The sequence below is a fragment of the Saccostrea cucullata genome, unplaced genomic scaffold (genome assembly GCF_032062105.1).
Source record: "Saccostrea cucullata isolate Sc308-1 unplaced genomic scaffold, CSIRO_AGI_Scuc_v1 ctg388, whole genome shotgun sequence".
NCBI lineage: Eukaryota > Metazoa > Mollusca > Bivalvia > Ostreida > Ostreidae > Saccostrea > Saccostrea cuccullata.
Window position 1 is genome coordinate 235,439 of NW_026928889.1, and position 25,183 is coordinate 260,621.

At 31.2% G+C, this 25,183-nt stretch overlaps 2 protein-coding genes across 2 annotated transcripts; one reads left to right on the forward strand and one right to left on the reverse strand.

Moving 5' to 3' along the window:
- Positions 1-12,749: 12,749 nt before the first annotated feature.
- Positions 12,750-13,830, forward strand: LOC134279059 (FMRFamide peptide receptor frpr-18-like). Its single transcript, XM_062761397.1, has one exon. It carries the CDS (start codon positions 12,771-12,773, stop codon positions 13,779-13,781), a length of 1,011 nt encoding a protein of 336 aa, XP_062617381.1. The 5' UTR covers positions 12,750-12,770; the 3' UTR covers positions 13,782-13,830.
- Positions 13,831-19,654: 5,824 nt separating this feature from the next.
- On the reverse strand, positions 19,655-24,633 carry LOC134279063 (periostin-like). The gene is made up of 6 exons (XM_062761402.1): positions 24,454-24,633; positions 23,549-23,778; positions 22,668-22,863; positions 20,867-20,962; positions 20,184-20,300; positions 19,655-19,761 (listed from the first exon to the last, which is right to left on the reverse strand). Exons 1-6 carry the CDS (start codon positions 24,623-24,625, stop codon positions 19,655-19,657), a joined length of 918 nt encoding a protein of 305 aa, XP_062617386.1. The 5' UTR covers positions 24,626-24,633.
- Between the last annotated feature and the right edge of the window lie 550 nt (positions 24,634-25,183).

Genomic DNA, 25,183 nt, shown 5'->3' on the forward strand with positions numbered 1-25,183 from the left:
TATTGCTGCATAAGTAAGGGAAGTAGACGATAGTAAAGTTAAAGTCATCACGTTTACCATAGAGCTTGGTCGTTAGATTACCATTAACGTCTTTTTCAAGTAAAACATCCAAGTATGAAACAGGTGTGTCAGACTCTGTGGTATCTTTTATTTCCAGCTCACCAGAATATATCGTATCGACATAGGAATTGAGATAACCATCGTTAATTGACAATACGTCGTCAATATATATATTGACGACGTATTGTTATATCTAAATGTAGAATAATAGTCGGCTTTTTTTTTCAACGTTAAAATTACCAAATGTCAAAAATCGATGGACCAGCAACTTTTTTTAGTTTGATATAAAAATCCTGGAATAGAAAAGCTCAGAAAAATTATTTTCTAAAAGGTAAATCCAATGTCACCTCATATTTCTTTCCTTCTGTCTCCGAATGTTAGTTCATACATTATTTATTCCTTTTTTTTTTTAATTTGTTAAATTCAGACCAAAATTTGACTTTTAAATTCATTTTTTATCATAAAGTGATACGTGAAATTATAATTTTAATTGATATGCTTTTTTGCAATTATAAGAAATTTATAGATTTCAATTATACATGTATCAGCAATTTTATCACGATGTTCTTAATACATAATTTGTTCTGACATAATAATGTCAGCTTGATTAGAAATCATTAATTCTGACATGATTGTGTATTATTAGGTTATTATTAGTTTTCCATATTTATCGAATCCGGGTTATTACTTGCGTCAATTTCACTTTCTCGACTCAAATAGATTCTAATTGTAGAGAACTGTCGATTCAGTAATACCTAAAATTGTCAATTTTAATTATTCCACTCACAGTTATGAAGACGTGACTAATTACTATATTCCTATGAACATTTCTTGTCCTTTTAAAACCACAAGATAAATAAATGGGTCTCAATTTCGAATATTGAAGTAAAACAGAATATATAAGTATACATATATAAAATCAATTCTTCCTTTAATTATCCATTGGAAACTTTAATTTTCCTTTGATTTTATACCAAATGTGCATAAAAGTCGAGCATTTTAACTTCATTATTTCAAATATAGTAACTTCTGATTTATAAGATCCGATTAAAAAAGCTTTGCTTATCATTTTATCCAGAAGCTGGAATAAATTTAGTGCACACTACCATTGCTTTTTTTTTATCTTCAATTGGCAGGAGGTGCTCACTCCTCCATGGCACCTGATCCAATCTTTTATGTTTTAGGGTTGGTGTTTGCTTTTGCTCCAAATTCATTTTGTTTAATGAACTTTTGAGCTTGAATTTGTTTATATACTTCATCAGTACTATTTCCAAAAAAGAATTTTAAAAATAAATGACAGTAATGAAGCAAACAAGTTCATTTAAAAATGTAGGTGGGAAGAATAACAAACACAGGCAAAATGTAGAACAAAGGATATTTGTTACATAATCATCAATAATTGCCTCATTATTTCACTAGCTTTCAGATTTTAAGTTTGACGATTATGTGTATGTATGAACTGATGGTTTTGGCTCCTCTAGAATTTCATATTTACTATTTAGGCAGAACCTATCAAACAGTTTAATTTCTTGATGCTTTTGCGATAACATAGTTTTTTTTTTACTTAATCGAAAAGTTTTTCTTTTAATTCAAATATGGCTATATATGCATAAAAATGGTAAATATTTGTTCCTTCCATATACTAGCATACTTTTGAATTTGATCAAGATCTTTCAGAATTGATATTTTTGGTCGATATACGCAATACAATCATATTAATTAATAGTTAAACACAGGGTGTCATAAATGGGGCTACACTACTTTCCACAGCCGATCCTTTGAGCCCGACAAATGATCAACCATATACTAGGTGTTTTAATAGCGTTCAACATGAAATAAACGTTATTTCACTAAAATATTTCTACCAAAATATTTATCAATCTAGAAATTATTCTCAAAGTAAAAAGAAAATTATCAAATCTGTATTTTGCAAACAAGATTCTGCATAGCATAAAAGTTATGTTGTTATGTTTGGAACAAAATTATTCTTTTCAAATAATGTCATATACAAAATTTATTTGATTAATATGAAAAGCAGATTAGTGTTTGTTTGTTTTTTTTTTTAAATAAACACTCTGCATTTAATTATTTTCCTCTAATACAATGTCTTCGAAGACTGCACGTTTCATAATTGTAGTGACAAGAAAACGTGTTTTCATTTTCACAGAAACGAAACAAGTAACTTTTATGTCATAGGTTAATCGGAAATCTGTCGGTTGATCGTTCAATACTTTGGAGATTTGATTTCATATTTACACTGTATAATAACTGCTGAAGCTTTATGAAATGTTCCTATCCTTTATCACTTAACCCGCGATTGATAACAGCAAAAAATTAATGTAAAACAAAACTGTTTACGCAGAATGTCAATGCAACACTTACATGTATTTGAATTCGGTCCACTTTGATTTCTCGTAGTTAGTGTACAATATACATTTGTCTTATGGTATGGTTCTTTTTCTATTAAAAAGAAACGAAGTAAAGCTAGATTTTTTTGCTGCAGGCAATAACATGTAGCTAGGAAACATTTCGAGGGGGTGGGGGCACAAAGGGGTTTGTTTTGACATTTGATAAGCTATAATAGATCGTGCTACACAGTAACTACATGTAAGACCAATGAAACATATTTGTGATCATACATTTTAGCTGTAAGTATTTTTTTTAATGCCAATGCTATTACTCCTGCTTCTGGTTCAAGAGAGAATCATCTTGACACATTCTAAAATCAACTTCCTGTTCTTAAGGTCAAGGCTAAATTCAGAGTCTTGATAAGCGACTTTGTGTCTCTTTTTTCTAATATTAACTTCGATAAATCTTATTGTGTCTGTCTCACGCTATCACATTTTCGTATTATAAGAAGAAAACGTCATTTAATTCTTACTGAAGCGAAACAAAGGATAAACATATCATTCAAAACACTTTTTTTTCTTTTGTGACCAGAGCGTCTGCTCTAAAGACGTAGAGCAATCATCAATGAGTTGATCCTTATTTTGCGGGTTCGTTTCCTTCGGCTGAAGCCTATGAATCAAGGCCGCATAGATGCTGTCACATAAGTGCCCTGTGGTCCTACAGTGTATATGCCGAGTATACAAATATGTAGCCCCTCCACCGGCAAGTGTTGGCGTCACCACAGATATTGTTAACAATGAGTATAAAATTCTGATAGGGACATTAAAGTTCAGACGAACAATTAAAAAGTTTTCATTTTAATTTTCTTTTCCTCATCTTATTTCTGTGATTTGAATAAAATAATATTTTTTAAATAATAAAATGCCTATGGATCGGGGATAATCTTAAAGAATTTATTTAATGAGGGGAAAACACACACGAGGGGTGATCAAAAAGTTCGCGAACTATCTCTATATCTACAAAACCAAAATTCAGATTAGAAAAAAATTTGGTACACACATATCCATACACAAGTTCTATAAATAGTATATGCTGAAAAAAGTTTTGCTCCGTGGTTGTGACGTCACAATGTGAAAATGACGTCACTATGTAGGTTACTTGTGACGAAAAATGGTTGTCTCAGTCGTACTCGTTCAACAAACTACTGTAAAATTTATGGTATATCTTAGAAATCTCTTTGAAGTAGCGTATAATAGTTTGTACACAGTTTATTAAGACAAACGACTCCCTATAAATTCAATCAATGTTTCGATTGATGGTTTTAGTGGAGGAAGGCAGATGGTTAAAAATGATACTTTTTAAGTTGCCCAGTGAAAGCAAGTTTGAAAAGAATTGTGTTTTTAATTATGTAAATTGTTATCAAATACCGCCAATTTACGTTTTGAAAAATAGTTGAATATATCAACAATGATATAATTATTAAAAACTAAGATATCGTTTACTTTTAAAAAGGAGGCATCCATTCTCTATCCATCTTGAATAAACGTCTCTACCGAGACAGAAAATTTCGGTTTTGATGGTCGCCATGCCTATTTTTGGAAAAGATATTCTTATCCACCCATTCTGCTGCCGAGATTTGACAATTTCTGACAAATGAACCGTTCTTGTTATAAAAATAAACTTAAATGGAAAGAAATATAAAACTCAAAAAAATCTTTCAGCTTTTGTGACAGAACGCTGCGGAGGGGGTCACGTGATTCGCGCATGAGCAGATCGGTGGCAGATGTGCATTAAAATCGGAGAGGACTAAGTTAAAATATAATCAACACTAAAACCCAATATTGTTTCTTTTATGGAAGTTATTCAATTAGTTCGCGAACTTTTTGATCACCCCTCGTATAAACCAATATTCTAAAGCAATTGTTTTGCAAAACACAGTTTTATTGACTAATGCACTGATGTTTGAAGCTGTAAAACGAGCATTACCGAGGCAGAAAGCTTTTCATTGTGACGTCATAATAGAGCGACGCAAAAACACAATGCTCCGTGACGTATTTCATGTCACAAAACTCAACAAAATAAGATGTAAGCAACAAACAGAATGCATATATTGCATTAGAATGGGAATACACTGTAACTATCTTCTAATTTGGCATTTGCGACCGTTAATGCTGATTTAACGGTCGCAAACATCCGTTTTACCGGCTCCAATTACTCGTCGCCGGTAAAACTCAGTTTGCGACCGTTAATTCAGCATTAACGGTCGCAAATACCAAATTAAATTCCCTAATTATAAAGATGAAAATTTTTGCAAAAAATTTCAGAGAAAATTTTCAAATCAATGCTGAATTTTCAAAAATTCATTTTTTTTTCGCAGAATGCATAAAAATTTTTTCTGGGGTTAAAATGGTTTTAGTCTTCCCATTTGTATCCAGTCGTTCGGGAGAGGGAAACCAGGAAATAAGTCCTGACTTAGTTAATAACTACAGGCCAATTTCACTAACTAGTGTTGTTTGCAAAATTATGGAAAAAATTATCTTTAAATATTTGTACAATTTTATATTAGAAAACAATATCTTAACAAAATACCAGTCAGGATTCCAACCAAATGACTCAACTGTCAACCAATTAGTGGAAATTTATAATACAATTATATCTAATTTAGACAAAGGCAAAGATGTTATATTCATTTTCTGTGATATTTCAAAGGCTTTTGATAGAGTTTGGCATAAAGGTCTACTAGAATCTTATGGAATTCAAGGTACATTATTAAAATGGATTGAAAATTATTTAGATGATAGAGTTCAAAGAGTGGCTGTAAATGGGTTCTTTTCAAATTTTAAACCAATATCAGTAGGTGTTCCTCAAGGTTCTGTTCTAGGTCCTTTCCAATTCCTCCTGTATATCAATGACATAACTGATAATTTAGTTAATAATACAAGGCTATGTCATTTCTATTCATAATCGGTGAATTAAACCCTTCGGGCTTTATGGAATTTAATCTCATGACCAACCCGTATTTATATCCCGACAGATGTTTTAAAATGATACTTTATTTCTTACATATATCATATCAAAAGAATTTGATGCATTAGCAATGGAATTCAAACAGAAAATGGAGTTGAGATCTTTTACCGTGCTAAGCCAAAAACAATCCATCTGATAGTACAAAAATTATGCATGCTACACAGTTCACCGTGTAAATTGAAACATTTTTTTAGAATTTCAAAACGTTCAATGAATAATTAAAGTTTTTCTGAAGAGTAGTTTGACTCCTTTAGGCTTCACATACGGACACATATATAATGGGTCATTTTCAAAAAATGTCTATTTTTTGAATGACATATTTTTGAAAAATGAAAGTGGTTTTACTATGATTTTTTCAACTTTATTTGAATGATATAGTAATAAACTCCTAAAATCCACTGCATTGCATAAAAGAAAATATTTCTTTTAAAAAATATTGACATTTTATCTTAGTCATTTAAATTTTAATGTCCTTCCTGTTACTTTCATAAAAAGAGCTGTAAAACTCTATTTCAAAATTTTTATCAAATAATCTTTTGTATATCGTCAAAAAATGAAAAAAATATCATTGAATGCCAAGATGTTTGACATTTATTTAATATATGAGCATTTAAAAAAAGCATGTCAAACTACCATATACCAAACAGAAGCAAAATCTATGGGTTTTTCTTGATGAAATGCCTTATTGCTGAATATTTATATGCTATAGTTGAAAAAAACATTCTTGTACATTATTTTTGTGATTATAATAAACAGTTACAGAAAGTTATTTAAACAGGTGCTCTGCCAAAGCAATTTAAACTAGGAAAATATACTGGTAACAGTAAGGACTCGGGTAACAGGAAGGACAAAACAGTAACAGGATGGACAAAACAGTGTAAAGGATGGACAATGAAATCTACATTTTAAAGAAAAATTGACATTTTTTTAACTTTATTGGTTAGGAAAAGAGAAATAAATGTAGAATAAAAACATGATTTTGTCATATCTGGCAAATTCGAGACAATAAAAGACATTTATGTCCATCCTTTTACGAAGTTTAATTGTAAAGTGCTATTAAAATATTTATCACTTCAATTTTTGTTTATTAAAGGTACTCTGTGCTGTTGCAAAACTAAGAATTTTTCATAATTTTAAGAACAACAAATGATAAAACTTAAATCGGTATATAAATACCAGGATAATTTGTCCCTCCTGTTACAATTTCTGTCCATTCTGTTACAAGAGTGCATGTTTAAGTAGTAATGGCACTATTTGAAGCACTAACATACTTCAATATGATTTACGAAGTTTTTTAACATGTGTTATTAAACTTATATTACTTAGAAAAATAAAAGTAATTGTTTTTATTGTTAAAACTCAAGATATGAAGTCCAGATTTCCTTACTGTTACCATATTAATGGTAACAGGAATGACAGTAACAGGATGGACATATTTCATATAAATCACCAATTAGTTAGTATAACGTACTCTTTTTTGCATCATTGAGACATTGAAACAATTTCTTTGTAGCTTAGTTAATCTAATTGTTTTAGCAGAATAAACAATTTAAAGAGTACTTGCATATTAAGAAGGTAACAGATAGGACATAGTTTCATTATACTCTACCAATAAGACAAACGTATCGACCTTTGAACCCTTTCTTTACTCACTTTCAAATCATGGCGCTCATAAACTTGAGACAATAGAAAATGATGATATATTGTGGATCATGAAAACAGTTCCTAGGAAAGTGAGATAACTTTTATTTTAACATTTTCTTTTTGGTAACAGGAATGACATAAACTGGAGGGACATGTCACTTCCTGAACATTAAATGCACAATACTAGTATTTAGTGGGCGGCATAAGTAAAACAATCAATTAATATGAGGTGCAAAATTTGTACATATCTTCACATGGTAATATTTTCCCTATCATTTAAATAAGCACGTTATAAAATTTTTGTTAATGTGACATGGTTTTACAGTTAAATTTTACTCAGAATGCATATAATATTTTTTATAAAACACCTGGGAGATGATCATAAAATAACTTATAAGCTGTATGACCATGTATATTAACCAACGGGAAAAAAACTTTCACTCTAAAAAATGTTTTTCCTATTTTTTTGATCAAAAGACAAAAAAGTAGACATTTTTTGAAAATGACCCATATATATGACAAGACAAATTAATCGCCGATATCTTCGTGACGTTTTTGATATCTCTTGAGAATTTTAATGTTCTCAGAACATAATTTTTCGAATTTTCTTTTATCAAATAAACGTGCTCTCGATGCACTTGCGAAACACAATGGATCCCAATCGGGAGACAGACACTAAAGGGGCTGGGTGGTTGTGGCCATTTTTAGACTATTTTGATCTCCTTTAGAAGAAGAGCTCCATATAAAGATATAATAAAATGATCAAATATTAAAACTAAAACTGATAGTTGACAGCTTAAGATGTCATATCCCAAACTTTAAGTTATATCTGGTGGTTAATAAAAAATAATTTGTTGACCCCCTATCCTCTTTAAAGTGAAATTATAATTAGACTTTGGACTATAACACGTGTGTTGGGGGTCCAAAGTAGTCAGTATTCCTGCCTATGTTATCTCGTAGTTTCATTTCCTTATCATGTACCTTTGCAATCCATGAGAACAATACATTTATATATCGCATTCAATGTAGTCACGTATCTTTCCATGAGCAATTCTGTATAATAAATGGCAAATGTGTTTTTCTAGGGTTTCTTTGTTATGGTACCTACCAGAAGACGTTGACTTTTCAAGCAAGATGTTCTAAATTCATAATTAATCTCAGAGGACACAAAGCACATAAAAAATGTACCTCCTCCAACCCTATTTTTCTGACTATTAAATATCTATTCTCCTCGGAAAAGTACTCCTTTGTACCGCTGACAATATCAAAGGAAGTCTATTCTTACGTCCATTCGTGTTATCACGTTCAAGGATAATTTACAGACAGATGGTGAAGATAGCAAAGGAAATTATAGCGTTTGTGTTCTTGAGAGGATTTGGTTCTATAAATTTGATTTTCTTTTCAAGGGGCATTTCCATATCTTTCTTCGTTCTATGCATGGTATTTTAGATACTGCATGTACGAAGATAGTTTAGGATAAACTATATCTATATTTTTTATCAGGTATTTTGACAAGTTTCAGGGATATTAAAATATATATTTGTCATAGCTATCTTTAAAAAATATGTCCCCTAATTTACCCCTATCAAAGAAAAATGAACAAGAGAAAAAAAAAACGTAATTGTAGAGTTCTATTTAAAGATGCAAGTTTGAAAACATAATACCTAATTCTGTGTCAATACTCTTTTGGTTATTTATCTGCATTGTGATGATTTTTAAAATGTCATTGGATTAAATTGCCCAGTAGTTTGTAACCAAACCCTTAGTTTTATACGTTTCTGATAAAGTTCTTTTAAGATCACATATAACATATGTTTTTTTTATAGATATTGCTTAGTACGTGAGTGCATTTTGTGTAAGAGATATGAGAAGTTAAAACTTTTTTTTAATCAAGAAAATTTACGAATATATTGTAAAATGTATCCTCGCGCATTCATTATTTTCAAATCACAGAGAGTAGGGGATTCTTTGGAGGGTCACATATTTTTTCATAAGAATAAAAAAAAAGGAATAAAACAGGATTTTTTTTCAGAAATAAAAACAAAACACCGGAGCCAAGTTAACTGAATTTATTATTTTGTTTTGTTTTTTATACTCTCAAGTTTTAAATTCAAATTTCAACCCTTTCAGCCTTTAACCCTTTGTCTGTCAAAATCTTTCGACAAAACTAAAACAATTTCTGAAACTCTGTCATTTGAAAGATCATTTAGGCGTTTTTCGTTATGTCCGTTAAATTAAGTTACAAAATTCAATGTTTTTTATAAAGACTTGAGGAATGTGAATCACTTAAATAAAACGTCAATTATTTAAACTTTTAAAGTGTCTTTTACAATTCAAACGTGCTTTACTAAGAGTCCTTTAAAATCCTTTTGTTGTTGTTATGATAGTTCTTTCTATTTCAGGTTTTCTTGACTTGAAAAAAAATGTAGAGGAAATGGTAAGCATAAAAATGAGACTTCCATTTATTTACAAAATGATTTATGAAAAGTGTTGCTCAAGCTTTGATATCGATTGTGTTAATTTCCAATCAATAGCAACTTTTAATCTAGCTTGAAGATGAAGTAAATGCATTAACGTTGTTCTTATATTCCGTGCATCGGCAATATATTGAATGGGCTTCGTTATTTCGAGTAGTAAAAATTGTATTGACATTTTCCATTTGTTTGTTCTTTCATGAGTGAATACGTTAACAGGATTTCTGTTCTATTTTGTTTTTTTATTATTATTTTGTTTTTGTTTTTTAGTCAATCAAAACTTGTTAATAAAAATCATCTGGTACGGAATATGATACATCAGTATGAATTGAAATAATACAACGATCGATGTTGATATTAATTTCTCGTCACTTAAAGGTGACGTTTACTCAGGTTTTCGCTGACACAAACGGATTTTTGAAAAGTACAATATCATAAAACAAGATCTGCTTACAATAGACAAAATACAAAATTAATGAAATAAATAAATATTTCAATGTTAAAATATCAATGTTTAAATTTAATTTCTTGTCAATTGAAGTCAATTTGCAACATCATAGGTTTATTTTAGTGAAGCTGGGGAAATTTGGGTAAAATTCTGCCATTTTTTTTTTCAAGATTTTTTATCATAATTTTACAAGTTATGATTCTATATCTTTTTCCACATCATTTTTCAATTACTAGTAAGAGGTATGTTATAGCTAAAGTACATGTATTGATTAAATTGAATGGCATGCAATAAAGAAGATCAAAAATAGAAACAAAATCCTTTGAAGGTAACATATTATCTAAAGATTTTGATCATGGACCGTATATACTTATCATACCAACAGAATTAGGGCAATATAAGTAATCCAAGGTTATAAATTGTTTGGAGTTCCTATCTTTCAGATTTTTGTAATAATTGATAAAAATAGGTAATATTACCCCACAATTTAGCTTCAAGCAAACATCGGACCTGTTTATATTTAGCGGGGGCAAGAATCTGCTTCTTAGTTGAAAGTTTCTTTTCAATTCACAAAGACATTATAAATTATTTTTTATCCTCGTGTTAGAAATATCAAAGAATTTCTCAACCTTTCCTTATTCGCAAACATTTTTCTCTGCAATTTAATTTTTGAACTATGTAAGTATGCATAGTGTATTATTGGTGGAAAAAAAATGAAAAATCGCAGATCATTTTTTTTTTTTTACAAATGGATAAAAATATCACGAAATTGCTTTACAGTTCTCGTTTTCAAGATCAAAATCTGTGCACAAAAAATGAAAAATGACACAAATATTCTTTTTTCGCTTTCATATCCAAAGCCAACCAAAACAAATGACTTCGAAACATGGAATACGAACTCAAAAGCAATGAGTCCTTAAATAATTAACTATTACCCATTCATGAAGATCCAGTGACTAGTGTATGCCTGCAAAACGGGGGAGGGCTTAATCTCAGTACATGCTTTTTTTCTAAGGCACAAGTGAGTACCAATCATGATTTAGTACAGTGTAGAATAGTCATGTCCTGGTAAGATAAAAGTTTCTAGAATGGCATCCAATAATTGCATCTTAAAATCTAATGAAATAATGAACATTGTTCATGCTCAAAAGTCTATTAAACAAATAATGAATACAAAATATGAACAGGGCAAACAAGTACCTCCAAACATTAAAGTTGGGATCAGGTGTCACTGAGGAGTGAGCATCCCCTGCCGACCGGTCACGCCGCCGTGTGCTCCTTGTCGTCATCTACAGAAATTAATGTTGTCCTCGAGCGAAGTCGTTACACAGATTCGCATGATTTGTACGAGTTTTAAGATTAAAGCATGAATTTGATGGTTAATCGATTCAATGTTGGAAGTTGATACCATACTGACTCCCAATATATCAACCGGTAATACTTAAAAATAAAATTCATCTTTATCCTTCTAATATCCCCGGTACCATCTCTAAAAATTAAAATAAATCTCTCAGACTGCAACATACTTGACTAATGAGGCCGTATTTTCCATAAGGAACCAAAAGGAACTATGATGATGCAACATACTTGACAATATCATAGATATCTTAAGTGAAAACTTTTTATTTTTAATAAAATTAAAAATGATATACTCTTTATGCTTAATTGAACAAATATTTTTCACAAAAAATAGTCATGTGGGCTAATCAAATTTGCTTGAGTTGAGTTACATTCTTTTATATTTACATAAGTGTAGTTTTCCTTATGAAATCCACTAGAAATTCACAACGTTCAAAATTCTATAACACACGCGACACCGTGTCAACGCGCGTTAGAATAAACAGTATGAACTATATGCACTTTCAATACTCTAGGTACACCAAAATGTACAATGCTTTATTTCAATCAAACGAAAAACTATAACCCTGAAAATTTGTCACTTTTTTTCATCGCAATGTTCGTTTGTGTTATTTAATTTTGCAACGTCTCAAACGGCTCTTACGTCTTTTATAGACGTACACCAGTTTTGAAGGGTGCTAAATTCACATTAAAGATTACTGAAATAAACAATTATGAAGAGGAAAAATTAGAAGAATGTAAATATAAGCATTGAATTCATATTTTGGGATGTCTTCGGTCCCAAAATATGAATTCAATGCTTAAATATCTCCATTTATTTATTTTATAAATGGTCCTTTTTTTTTACTTTGACTGATTTCGTTCATACGAGTATATACAACATACTTCCATATCATTGGTTAGGCAGCTCAATGAAATAATGCCTCAACTTCACGTGTTCTTTTTCATCGATAAAAAGCAAGAACACGTATTAGGTGATATTTTCAGTCATTGCTTTGCAACAGGTGAGTCGTCCTTTTTGAATCAATATACAATTCACGTGTTTATTTTTAATATGAATTAATTAATTTTAACTTATTACTTATTACTTTGGGTCTTTAAGGCTGGAATAGTTGTGTTTAAAACTATAAAGATTTATTTTGCAATACTAAATATATTATTATTTTTAATATGTATTAATTAATTTTCAAAAATTATGTAAACATGCAAATCTTTTCAAGTTCACCTGATTTTTTTAGATTGCCATTATAGTTATTGTCTTGTTTCATTAAGATGTAATATGATATTACTTATTATAGATGGATGCGATGAAACATCTATTTCTCAATGCTTCCACTCTTCCCAAAGGTCAGTACAACATATTCATGGATACGCATCCTCCGAATGAAACTTACTTCGTCCAAGAACATATGGAAGCAGAGGAATCTTTCGTTTTCAGTATAAAAACCATGAGGAATATATGTATCCCTCTAATTGTCATCGTCGGAGTTTTTGGAAATTTTGTATCCATGTTGATTTTTGCATCAAATTCGCTGCGAAGATCTTCATCTTCAACATTCCTGTTCGCTCTGGCTTGTGTAGATAACATTTTCCTGAGTTGCTTATTCCTCACATGGTTTGACGGTGCCATGGAAAATATTTTGTCCTCGGTAGGAATTTGTCAAATCATTACATATCTAACGTATATATCTAGCTTTTTGTCTGTATGGTTCGTTGTTGGCTTCACACTGGAACGCTACGTAGCCATTTGTCATCCTTTGCATGCTAAGCTGTTCTGTACCCAGGTCCGAGAGCGTATTACTGTTCTAACGCTTCTAATGACATCTTTGCTTCTTTACAATTTTTCGCTTTGGACTACTGACCTAGAAGTGTTTGCTTCAAAAGGAATCGCTCGATGTACAATTGACATGAGATACGTCAATTTTCTGAATTTCTTCACCTGGCTAGACACCTTCCTGACCATGATGATTCCGTTTGTACTGATCTGTTACATGAACATTCGAGTAGCCTGGACGGCAGTGAAATTTCAAGAGAAACGAAAAGCATGCCTGTCACCCAGGGATGCCAAAAGTGTCAAGCTTAGGACACTGCGGTCAAAGCAACAAATGAGAGTGACCAGGACATTGCTTCTCGTATCTACAACTTTCCTTGTTCTCAACCTGCCGAGTCATGTATTCAAGCTTTCAAGTCTAATATCCGAATCTTTGTTCAATATCAGCATGACACAACACCTGATTCAGGAGATTTCTCAGATTCTCTATTACTTCAGTTTCAGTATGAACTTTTTTCTGTATGCGTTTTATGGAAAACATTTTCAAAGATCATTATCATTTATGTACGAATCGCTGAAGTGGAAAAGTGGATGTAGTGACAGAATGGAATACCTTGAAAGAACTGTTACTCTTAGAAGTTGGGTTTGAAATTCAAGTAAACATAAAATATTTGCAGCTTACTAAAAACAATAATATATTTGGGTTTTTTTATTGTTATTAAATCTTGCCAGTTATCTTGAATAAAAGCATTTGCAAAATTATATTTGAGCTATTTCCAAAATTTATTTAATACAATGAATAAAAGTACAATATTTTTTTCAATAATATATACGTTTTTACGACCGAGTTCTTTACAAAAAAGCTAATTTAATCATTAATTTGATTCATTTGATTCCCGGTGTAAAGGACCAAAAGTACACAGTACTGAGATAAATAATTCTGCACCTTGGAGTTTTATTTTATTAGACGTCATGGTTACTATAAGGAGAACCTTCTGTTGATGCTTTGAAAACGCTACTCCTTCCACGGTTTTAGTCCGATTTCATTATAACTGTCTACTAAAGTAGATTACATAGTTCTGATTATCTGTATTTAATGAACGGTGTTTTCCTGTCTATACTAAATTCAACTGGGAATTTCTGACATTCTCTATAAATGTTTTTTCCACAGGTTTTTTTCTGTAATGGTAATTAAAGTTTTATCAGAAGGATATTTTAAAATACAAGGATCATATTTTTAGCGTACAGTCTCCACATACTCGTCTGGGTTTGTTTGTTTGTTTGTTTTTTTTTCTTTTTTAATTAAGGAAAAACAAGTTTTTAGAATTAAAAAAAAATGTCTCTTTTTATGTTCTTTAGCGTCTGATTAATGCATTCTTTACCCAAGATGAGAAATACTCTGCTTTTTATGTGATGGGCGATAAATTTTGACCTCTGTATGGTATGCGATGATAACGGTCGTAGGTAGTAGTGAGAGATTTTTATTATGCAAATCCTTTCCAAGTCAAAAGATATTAGGAACAGTCAATATTAAACTCTTAGGTATGAGGCAAATGAGAATCTGAGTCGCACCTGTTGATCACGAAGCAAGTGATCTAACATTGGACTACTGTGATCTTTTAATGCCACATTTACCAGGGCAAAATAATGCTTTCACATGTTCATCTTCACATGATACATGAGTGAACGAATTCAAACGAAAGATCAACATATATCTTCTTTATTATTGAAGATAAATAAACGATTGATGAATTAAAGGATTGTTTCTTTGGACAAAATAAGTGTCATTAACATATAATGCGATGTTAACAAATAGTTATGAAGCTCAAAAGCCCATTTCAATACATACTGGAAAAAGAGCAAGCAAAGACCACCAAAAACATCGGGTTGGGATCAGGTTCTAGACCAATCACACTCGCCGTGTGCTCTTTCCTTTGATTGGTCAAATGGAAAAATTCGTTTTTGTTTGTTTGTTGTTTAAAGTCCCTCTCGAGCATTTTTCACTCACATGGAGACCTTCACCAATTAACGATGGAGGGATGTAAATTTTGCATTACAATCGTTAATTACGGCCATTGAGCAGGGAGGAAACTTTTTCGTGCCAGCACCTGCTGCGACACGGGACCTAGTTTACACGGTCTCATCCGAACGACCGGTTTCCACGTCCCACAGTTGGATTAGAACCCGTGACGTAAGGATCAACTCCTTACTTTGTGACTCTAGAGCATACGCTCTAACCACTGCGCTACTCGGGGGACCAAAAATAAGTGGACGAATCTATGTTTAAGAAATGGTCCATTAGTAAGTATGAAAAAATCCAGCCAGCATCAGACATAAAATCTACATGCAAGTGATGATATATTGTTTCTTTGTAAGGAAAAGTTAATAAAAGTTAATGTCAACATTTTAATATAAATGTTTGTATTTATTCGGTTGTTAAAATGACTCTGTGTTGTCTTTTTATTTCGAGTTCAAAGGGATATTTTGAATCAACGTAGCAATGAATAACATTATATGTACTGATTAATCGTCTCCGTTGAGTAAAAATGATGGCAGCAAGAAATTTTGTTTATTGATGAAAACGGTTTTAAATATTTTTATATAAAAGTCTACTTACAATGGGACAGAATAAGTACCTAACGAAATTGACACAAATTGTTTGGAAGTCTTGATTTAAAAAAAGAGATAATGATAATACATAAAAATTTTGGAGTACTTATGCTTACAATCAGACTGGTTTTGCAATAAACAATGACAAAGTATGTAAATGTAGGAGTTCTATAAGAATCAGTTTCATGCTACATTAGTTACGTGTCATTTCACAAAGATTTCACGAACATTTAACAAACAATATTATCATCGATCAAAAGACCGAGAAATGATCACAGATGATATCAATAAATGTGAACCTTGCTGAATGATCAGCATCGGATGTAGATTTCACCATTGCCGACATTATTTCTGAAAACAATTATCTGTTCAAATCTTAGTTGGCCTTTGACTTTGTTTCGAAAACTGTTCAATTAATCTTTTGATTTATTTTACATATTGTAATTATTATTCAATTACCATATTAAATTCATGCTTTGGCCTGATAGCATGACCTTGTTAGGCTAGGCAATAAACAGTACATGTACTATAATGACTTAGTGCAGAAGTATCAAAGTAAAGGATGGAAAGAACAAAGTTCACTTAAGTCAATTTTTGGCCCTGTGAATTTCTTGAAGAAGTGAAACTGCTTAATTTTAGTTAACAATGCATTAGATAGAGAGGTTTAGCAAGCTCACTTGTACTTGTACATGTACGTGTAAACTAAAATTAGAATTACACGTATATGTTAACATTTTGTTTTTCTTGTTTAGCAAAGTATACCTGTACTTGTACTTGTAAGTTTTTAAACGTAAAAGTGGTTTACATTTAAAAATCATCCAAAAAACAACGATTTTAATACGTATATCACCGTTTTACATAAATATATGCATGTATAAGATTGTACAGATTTCTTATGTTTTTAATCGGTCAAAGCTTGTTTCAAAAATCTGGACTTGTGATTTTAACTCCATATAAATTCAATATTTTTCAATTACTGACGTTCAGTTCTTTTATCAGTATTTGCATTAAATATTCAGGTTTTAGAAAAACGCACACTTTCCGAAAAATAAACAGCAGTTAAAGAATTATAAGCTACAAGTTTTGACTTATGTGTACTTGGCAATCTACACGTAACCTGCGTAAGAGGATACGTGTAGAAATTCGTCATTAGCAAAAGTGATGACGTAATGCACAGATTTCTGGTGCTACAGGTACACGTGTGCGTACACGTTGGTTTGCTGAACATTTCTAATATTTGAAGATTACATGTCTATCAAAAATGACGTAATTTTCTTGCTAGTCAATGCATTATGACGTCACGAAATACGTCAATTTCATCATTTTCTGAAAAAGTCTACAAAAACAGGCAATTTTGAAAACTATTTTTCAATATTTAATATAAAGCGCAACCTCCGATCTAAATTTAGCAATTAGTAAATGAAAGAACTGTTTCTGAGGATTAAAAGACACGTTTTATTTTTTAGATCAGAGGGTGCGTTCATATTATTTCTCTTCTCTGAAAGTACTCAAATAAAACTGTTTACACTAAAATTTAAGAACATAGCAATTCCATAAAGCCTGTGTTCCAAGACCTGGAGTTTAAGGAGAAATTTTTTAAAAGGAAATGAAAGTACTTAGTCTCTACCTTTATTTTGATGTTAAATATGGAACATAAAGTGTTAATCATTAAATTGGTATATCTACAGGGCTGTTTTATGCGTAAAGTGAACCGAGATCTTTTGAGTGTCCTGTCTGCTTGCATTGATTTAAAATGATAAAAATGAACTAACGGTCGTCAACATCTACATCTAACGAATTCTCAAGAGCTTCATGAAAAAGCGACACTGCATAACTTCTCCAGTTCGACCCTAGTGAGTGACAAATCGAGTCAATGCTCGATGAAATACCTTTATTGTGATTTTCTTGATTACAGTTCGATCAACCAATCTCCAGGTGAAAACGTTAACCCGCAAATTAGTTAGTGTTTTCATAAGTAGGTAATAATTTGAGTACGATTGCATTAACATTATATGAACAAATGCCTTGCAGAAATTGCTGTTTAAACAATAAAAAGAAATAATATCAAGATATCACTTGAGATATCACTGTCACCAATGCTGCTTTTTTGTAAGAACGTTATCTGTATTTCTTTCAAAAGTCGAAATTACAAATTCGTCACCTCTTTTTCCGGTCATTTTACATTGTTTTGATATTCTTTGCACCAGTATCAAGTTCGAGGGCTTCAACATCGTTTGAACCCTTGTGAAACAAGCATAATATTCTTACATACAGCTCATCGTCAAATGAGGTAAAATAATAAACAAAGCGATATGATTTGCCTTGTATTTGAGTGCTTTTGCAAAGAAATCTTCTAATGGCCAGCTAATATCAGTTTGAACTAAACGCGAAGAGTTTAAAAATACACATGTATATTTCAGGAAATATTTATATTGGATCACTCATAAATTTTGGTTGGTTGTGATTTCTTATCCAACAAGTTTTGTATTTTTTAAAATACTCATAACAAGTTGGATAAAAATCATATCCAACCACAAATCAAGAGAGTTTCTTTTTATCCTAAGTTCACTATTAATCATTATTAATGTTGGACACTGCATTTATGTAGGAATCTACTTAATTTTTCTTCATCATCCTCATGCAAAATCCATTGTGACGTCACAATTGTGGGATATAAAAAAAATCCAATGAGTGACATCCACGGGTTAAAGGGGTAGACATGGGATAAAAAGAAATATAAAAACAGTAATGGATCTCTAAAGTGCATCAGAACAACGTTAACACAATTCTTTATCGAAGGAAACAATGACCTCAAAAATCGTTAAAGATGGTGTATCATCGAGAATCCTCTCCCTGACGGTCAAACCCACCACGTGTTCCTTGTCGTGATCTGATCAACAGAAAATTTTTAGGCAAATCAGCGTGAATATAAATGCTTACTTAGTTTAAAGAAAAATGACAGTCAACTGTCAACTTAATGATAAATTGCATTAACAAACTAGATCTTTTTTTGCAACAGACCTTTCAGAATTTTGACTTTATGTTGGGCTGTTGATATCCTTGTATCATTAACTTATTCGTCATTAGCTTTCCTCGTTTTTGAAAATGTTTGTTCCCACAGCATGTTTGCAGTTCGAATAAAATCAACTTGGGGAAATAAACTCTATTTACAAACAACAATGGTATATTACTTCAATATTACTTCAATTAGTATAAAGTTTTATCGGTATGTTGCTCTCTAGATTTTCTTCTTCAAAAAATCCAAATATGAATGAGATGTTTCAGACTACTTGGTTATTATCATTTTAAGTTCAAATGAATTCATCCAATTAAAGTAGGAATATAAATAAATATTGTAAGTTGATAAAGCCTCATTGAAGTCCACAGCAAGAAACCCCTTTCCTTTTAAGGTTTTTGGACAATCATCTCTTCGTTTTTTAAATACAAAACAGGCCTGCGAATAAATTTACTGTATTTCAAACAATTGCTAGAAAACTGGATTTATAAAAACTACATAAAGATTTTCGAACAGAAACTTATAGTCATCCTGTAAATATCATCTTAGACGTAACTTTTTTTTTAGAATCGTGATGTTTTTCAGAAAAATATATGGAGATAATGAACAGTATTTATATTCAAGCTCAAACGTCCATTAAACAATACAACATCGGAGCAGAGCAAACACGGACCTCCAAAACATCAGAGGTGGGATCAGGTGCAATGGAGGAGTGAGTATCCCTGCCGACCAGTCATGCCCCCCCCCCGTTTGCTCCTTGTCATAATCGAGAAATAACGGGAAAATCCATCGACAATTCAGTATGCATATAATGGCCTAACAATTAGTATGAAAAATGTCAGTCAGCATATAACCTTAAAACAAAAGACTAAGACACATTTTAAACATAGTTTTATTCATTTTTGGATCGTTATAGGAAACAGTAATTTATTTACTATATGTACCACACCATTCTTTAATGGTATGTCTTCTTCAGCAATCTTAACTCCATTTACGTAAACATCTGTAAATATTAATACAATATTTTAGTGTAATTAGAACATTAAAATGTTTTTAAAATCTTTATATATCGAAACCATTCTCTTTTTTATCATTCGCAATTGACATAAACATTAAGATTGGAAGGATGGGACATTATCTTACTAGTGTTTATATCGTTTTCCTTAAATTTGTAATTAATTGCAGTAATTGGGACATTTATGATGATTATGCCATTTAAAAATAAGCTATCTACAAGTTTTTTGTTTATTTACAAAATATATATGCCATTGCGCATAATAGTTTTCAGAAGTAAAGCTAAAATAAATTGCTTTTGAAATTTAATGCAAGTGTCTAACTAATTTTTTTTTTTATTTCATAAAAATTATTTTTAATGTAAAAATTAACTTCATATGCAAAAAAAAAAATATTTAAATCTATGGTTACCTTGATTGACTTTGATGTTGATCCCTGATCCAACACTGTTTTTAATGAATCCCCCATCAAGAATCCGTAAGCCATTTGTATACATTGTATCATTCACTGTGTGATTCCTAAAAAGTGCTAACGAAAAAAGAAGTTCAAATTAAAATTATCTATCTTAAATTGTGTATTGAATAAATAATATCCAAACAAAATAAAACCGTTATGTATCACATGTAAAAACTTATTTCTTTTTAAAATCAATTTTTCTCCTCAAAAAAGTTGACACGAAATACATGTACATGTATATGTATATGTTCTGCTTGAGTTTTGTATACGAAATTGTTATTTAAGTTATTTAATATTTGACGTCGCATAGTGTGACCAATGGGTTTCAATGGGTTTCATACTTAGGTGTTCGTGAAAAGATGTCTTCTGAAAAAAAAAATTGTCAAAGTCCAGACGGTTTGTGAATCTAATACGTTGTTTAAGACTATATTCATAAACTATGGAGTGACAGAATTTATCAGTGTAGTTTTTTTCTTTATTTTATCCAAAAGTATATATTTAAATGATTTTTTTTTAAATCAAATGCCTCGCAAACATAGACGCCTAAGAATAAAAGTGAGGTTTTAACACAAATATGCCTAGAAATACTTTTCATCAAATTTATGGAATACCCAAAAAATTACAACCAAAAGCTTTACCTTCAGTTAGTGTAACATTTGTGAGGAACTTTGTAAAGTTCATTCCTGTTTCAACAAAAGCATTATCCGATGGAAGAAAAAGTGTTAAGTTCTGTCCTAAAAGAAAACAACTCGCAATAATCAATTGTGACAACATCTAACAATGATGACAAATATTAACAAAAACCACGGGTTCCAAAGGCTTACAGATAATACTTGTATTCAGACATTCAAGAGCAGATTTTCTCCTCATTGGAATTGATTTACTTGCAGTCCTCTTTATTAACCTGTGCAATGATTACAATTATATTGATAATACTAATATAAATAGGTGGCAGGGTGACATAGTATTCAATTATTGTATACTATAACGGTTTATGTCTCTAGTAAACGTAGTAGAGATAGAAGTGAAAACATGTATACCTTTCATTTGTAAGATAATGATCTACATTTTATAAAGAAATCGCTCTATGTTTCAAATAGTTCAAAAAATTAGATTACCGACAAAATAGAATACTCCTCGAATAATGAAGGCCTATGAAAATTTTTCAAGAGATTATTTGGCTTTCATATTTATGCCACATTTGCAACATGTCTTTATTCCTCTAAGTAGGGGTACCAATTGAGTTTAAGTAGTATAAGATACAGCATTTTATATCTAACAAAAAGTTGGTACATCAGTTTCATAATTTGGTGTTTCACTGTAGTCAATAATGATCACCTAACAACAAAACTGTGTAACAAACGAGATGGCTTCGATGGTTACATAGTAATATATTGCACTACATGTATATCATATGCCTAACTTGTTTATGCCTCTTAAGTTAATGATTAAACAAGAGATTGTTCCAAGTACAATCATTTTTTTTTAACAGAGGCAGGCTACTAATAAATATTTCCATTTCTAATTTTTTTTTCTCTGTGATAACTCTTTGAAAGTTGTCGGAATTTATTTCTTGATAATTCTGTCGGAATGTAAATTAGGCAGGTCGATAGGTCAGGAGCTAAGGAGGCCTAATACGCATGCAATTCTCGTGCGCATCTGCCTCTGTGTCTGATGCTAAGGAGGCCAAATATGCATGTAAATCTCGTGCGGCTGCCTTTGTGTTTGACGTCGGTTGGCGAGGTCTATTGAAATTGGCATGGAAGTCATCATGTGATTTAAATCTATTTATCTACATTTTTAAAGTCTAAATCTACAATTTTATTTCACAATGAAATGAAAATATAAGGAATCACTGTTTAGTTAAAAGGGTATGTCAGGGACATCAACAATAGTGGGAAACAAGGATAAATTATCATAACGGGCTTCGCCCGTTATGCAAATTATCCCATGTTTCCCACTATTGTTGATGCCCTGACATACCCTCCTAACTAGACAGTGATTCCTTAAATAAATTGACTTCAACAATCTCTTTCAAAGTCATCATTTTGAAATAATTTCTGGTCATTGGCACTTTATTGTCCGTGTTTGCTTTGCTCCTATTTTGTATTGTTTTATGGAATTTTGATCTGGAATACTGTTCGTTATCTCCATATGTTTCATTCATATTTGAAGTGTCCAAGGAAACATCTTCACGGTCTTTTCACAAATTAACTTTATTTTTAAGAAGTTTGAGATCTGCACCAGTTCTTAATTGCTAAATTGTCAGGGTATTTTCAAAAAAAAATTCTTATAAGGTATACATTTGGTTATTAAGAAGTTATTTCTTGTTTATATACAATTTATTCATTAATGTTTTAATATGTTATCTAATTTATTTATCTTTCTAAATCTGAACCAGTATTACCGAATGTCAATCTAATGTTTTGCCATACGCACTGTTTAACTGGTCCTGATAGCCACTGATCTGCAATAACATGGCTAATTTCCTCATTCTGCTATTGCCCTGGATGTAATTGGATGCCAAGTCTATTGGGAGGTTATACAGTACTTTGTCTATTACTTGAACGATGCCGTTCGTTGCTACTTGGTCTGCCTTGATCAAAGTTGCACCGGAAGCTGACATCAAAGATGGCTGTCAATGTTTTTTCAAAAAAAAAATCTTCCTCTAAATCAATTAGTAGGTATTATTAGAATAAGCTGTCATTCAAATGAATTAGTATAAGCATATATCTTTCACTGAGAAGTACTTTGTCCTACAGCTTCCTGATTGTTTTACGATATGTGCATAATATGTAAAAAAAAAAAAAAAAAAAGTTCTTTGCTAATTAAGCGTGTACACAGAAACGTGAATTCGGCATATATGTCTTTTTCAGATACGCACAGCTTCATTTGATTCAAATGTTTTTTGACAGAGAGAATTTTTTTGCATTTAAAAGGTAGCTAACTGGGTACATCTGTATATCTATATTTTTACTTGATATATCTATTTTACTTAGCCTGTGTTTTCATAAAATAAGGGTGTGACTTTATGTTATACGATTAACTGTAATCTTTTTGTTTATGTTGCGCTGTGACATATTATTCGTTGAAAAACGTTTCATCAGTTTCAAAGAGTGTGATTGAAACATGCATACAACTTTCCGAGATATATTATATATTATTCGTTGAAAAACGTTTGATCAATTTCAAAGAATGTGATTGAAACATGCATACAACTTTCCGAGATTTGATTTTAAAAATCAAACAGAAATAAGACAATGACAAATATATGGATGAACTTTGATGGCTTTTCTCTTATTTGTAAATCTTACACTAACCTCTCCAGTTTTATTTTTGTAGATGTTTAGGCGTATTGAAGAACCTCCTTGTAAAGTTGGGATCAACCTGTTGTTCGTCCAGTTGGTAAAAGAGAGATTCCCTCGTGTAATATGATAGGAAGTGATGTCATACAAAAGTTGCCAGTTTCCGTCATTTTGGAGTTTCTTCACCACTGATGGCGGGAGATTGCTGAAGGCGTCCTCATTTGGCACATACACCGTGAAGGGACCTTGGAGACAAAATATCTTTTAAATAAGATGTGTATGTTTAATTTACACTCTTCTAAGGTTAACAGAAGCATTAGAATTGAAATGTATTTTTCTTTAATTTGTGTTGTGGTGTACCCATATCTTTGGGGTTTTTAAAGTCTAAATTTTCTATATGTTTTTCCCTTCTACTCTAATATCAGTTGTCAATTTTCAACTGTCAAAATTCACAATAATTTTTTTTCATATTTTTTATTGACCGAAGGGGTTACCTAAAACAATTAGAGTTTGTTTTTTATTTTCATTATTACATTCCTACACATGTTTCATTATTGAATGGATTCAATCAGGTTTGCTCTATGTTAAGTTGAGCCTATTTCAAGCATGTTTAATACAAAAGCGATAAAATAACCCTTAAGGTTTGGCATTGTCAGCAATGTGTGCGTGCCTCAGCCTTTCACACGTAAACACCAATTATTAACGTATTCTGAAAAGATATGTTTTCTGTCAACAAACGCATTGCACCTGTAGCTTCGTCAGTCCTAATCAACATGAAAAATAAGCCTAGGACTGCATGAACCTATTGTTTTGTTAGGATTTCTTTGTGGTTACAAAAGGTCTTCTTCTTCTAGACGACAATAATAAGGAATTTCTATTCATGCAAGGAAAAAATATTCGGGATGAAAATAGCTACAAACCAGACGAGTTTTCGGACAGTTTATACATAAATCCAGTGGCTTCTAATAATCCGCTGAAACTTTTTAATCCGAGTTTATCAAGTAAATCATAAATGTCCCATTGTGGCGCTGCAACACAGCAGACAGATGACATATATATAACAGCACAAAAAATTAAGAATTTAGGAAACATTGATAAACAGGTGTATACGTATAGATCTGTGCTTGTCTTAAATTATCAGTCTGAAAGTAGAACATGTCTGTAGATGATTAACAGATAAAATTTGTATATCTCGTGAACTAGAACTAATACAAATTGTAAACGAAGGAAACATTTTCAGGAGGTTAATAACAAAGATTGTTTTAAGTTTTGTTGGTATCGTTATTTGTAAACTTCCTACTGATCGATATGTTTCCAATCATCTTAAATCAGAGCTAAAACAACATCTTCATTTTACAGTAGAATAGAATTAATGTTCACAGCCCCAGAGTTAAAATTTATTCATAAATTCATCTCTTAAATTTACATCTACAGTTAACAGCTTTTTTCTAAAAAAAAAATTTCTCTCTCAAATTTGAATTAATTTTAATCATGCTTTAGATACATGTATACTGCTGATATATGCATTTTAGCTTTCGACTAAAAAACCAGTAGCCAAATTTTCAGGATTTCATTTAGTCTAGTACTTGTCAGTTTTCTGGTTTCTCGGGAATTTAACTCAGCAATGAATCTAATTGTTTGAGCTTTAGT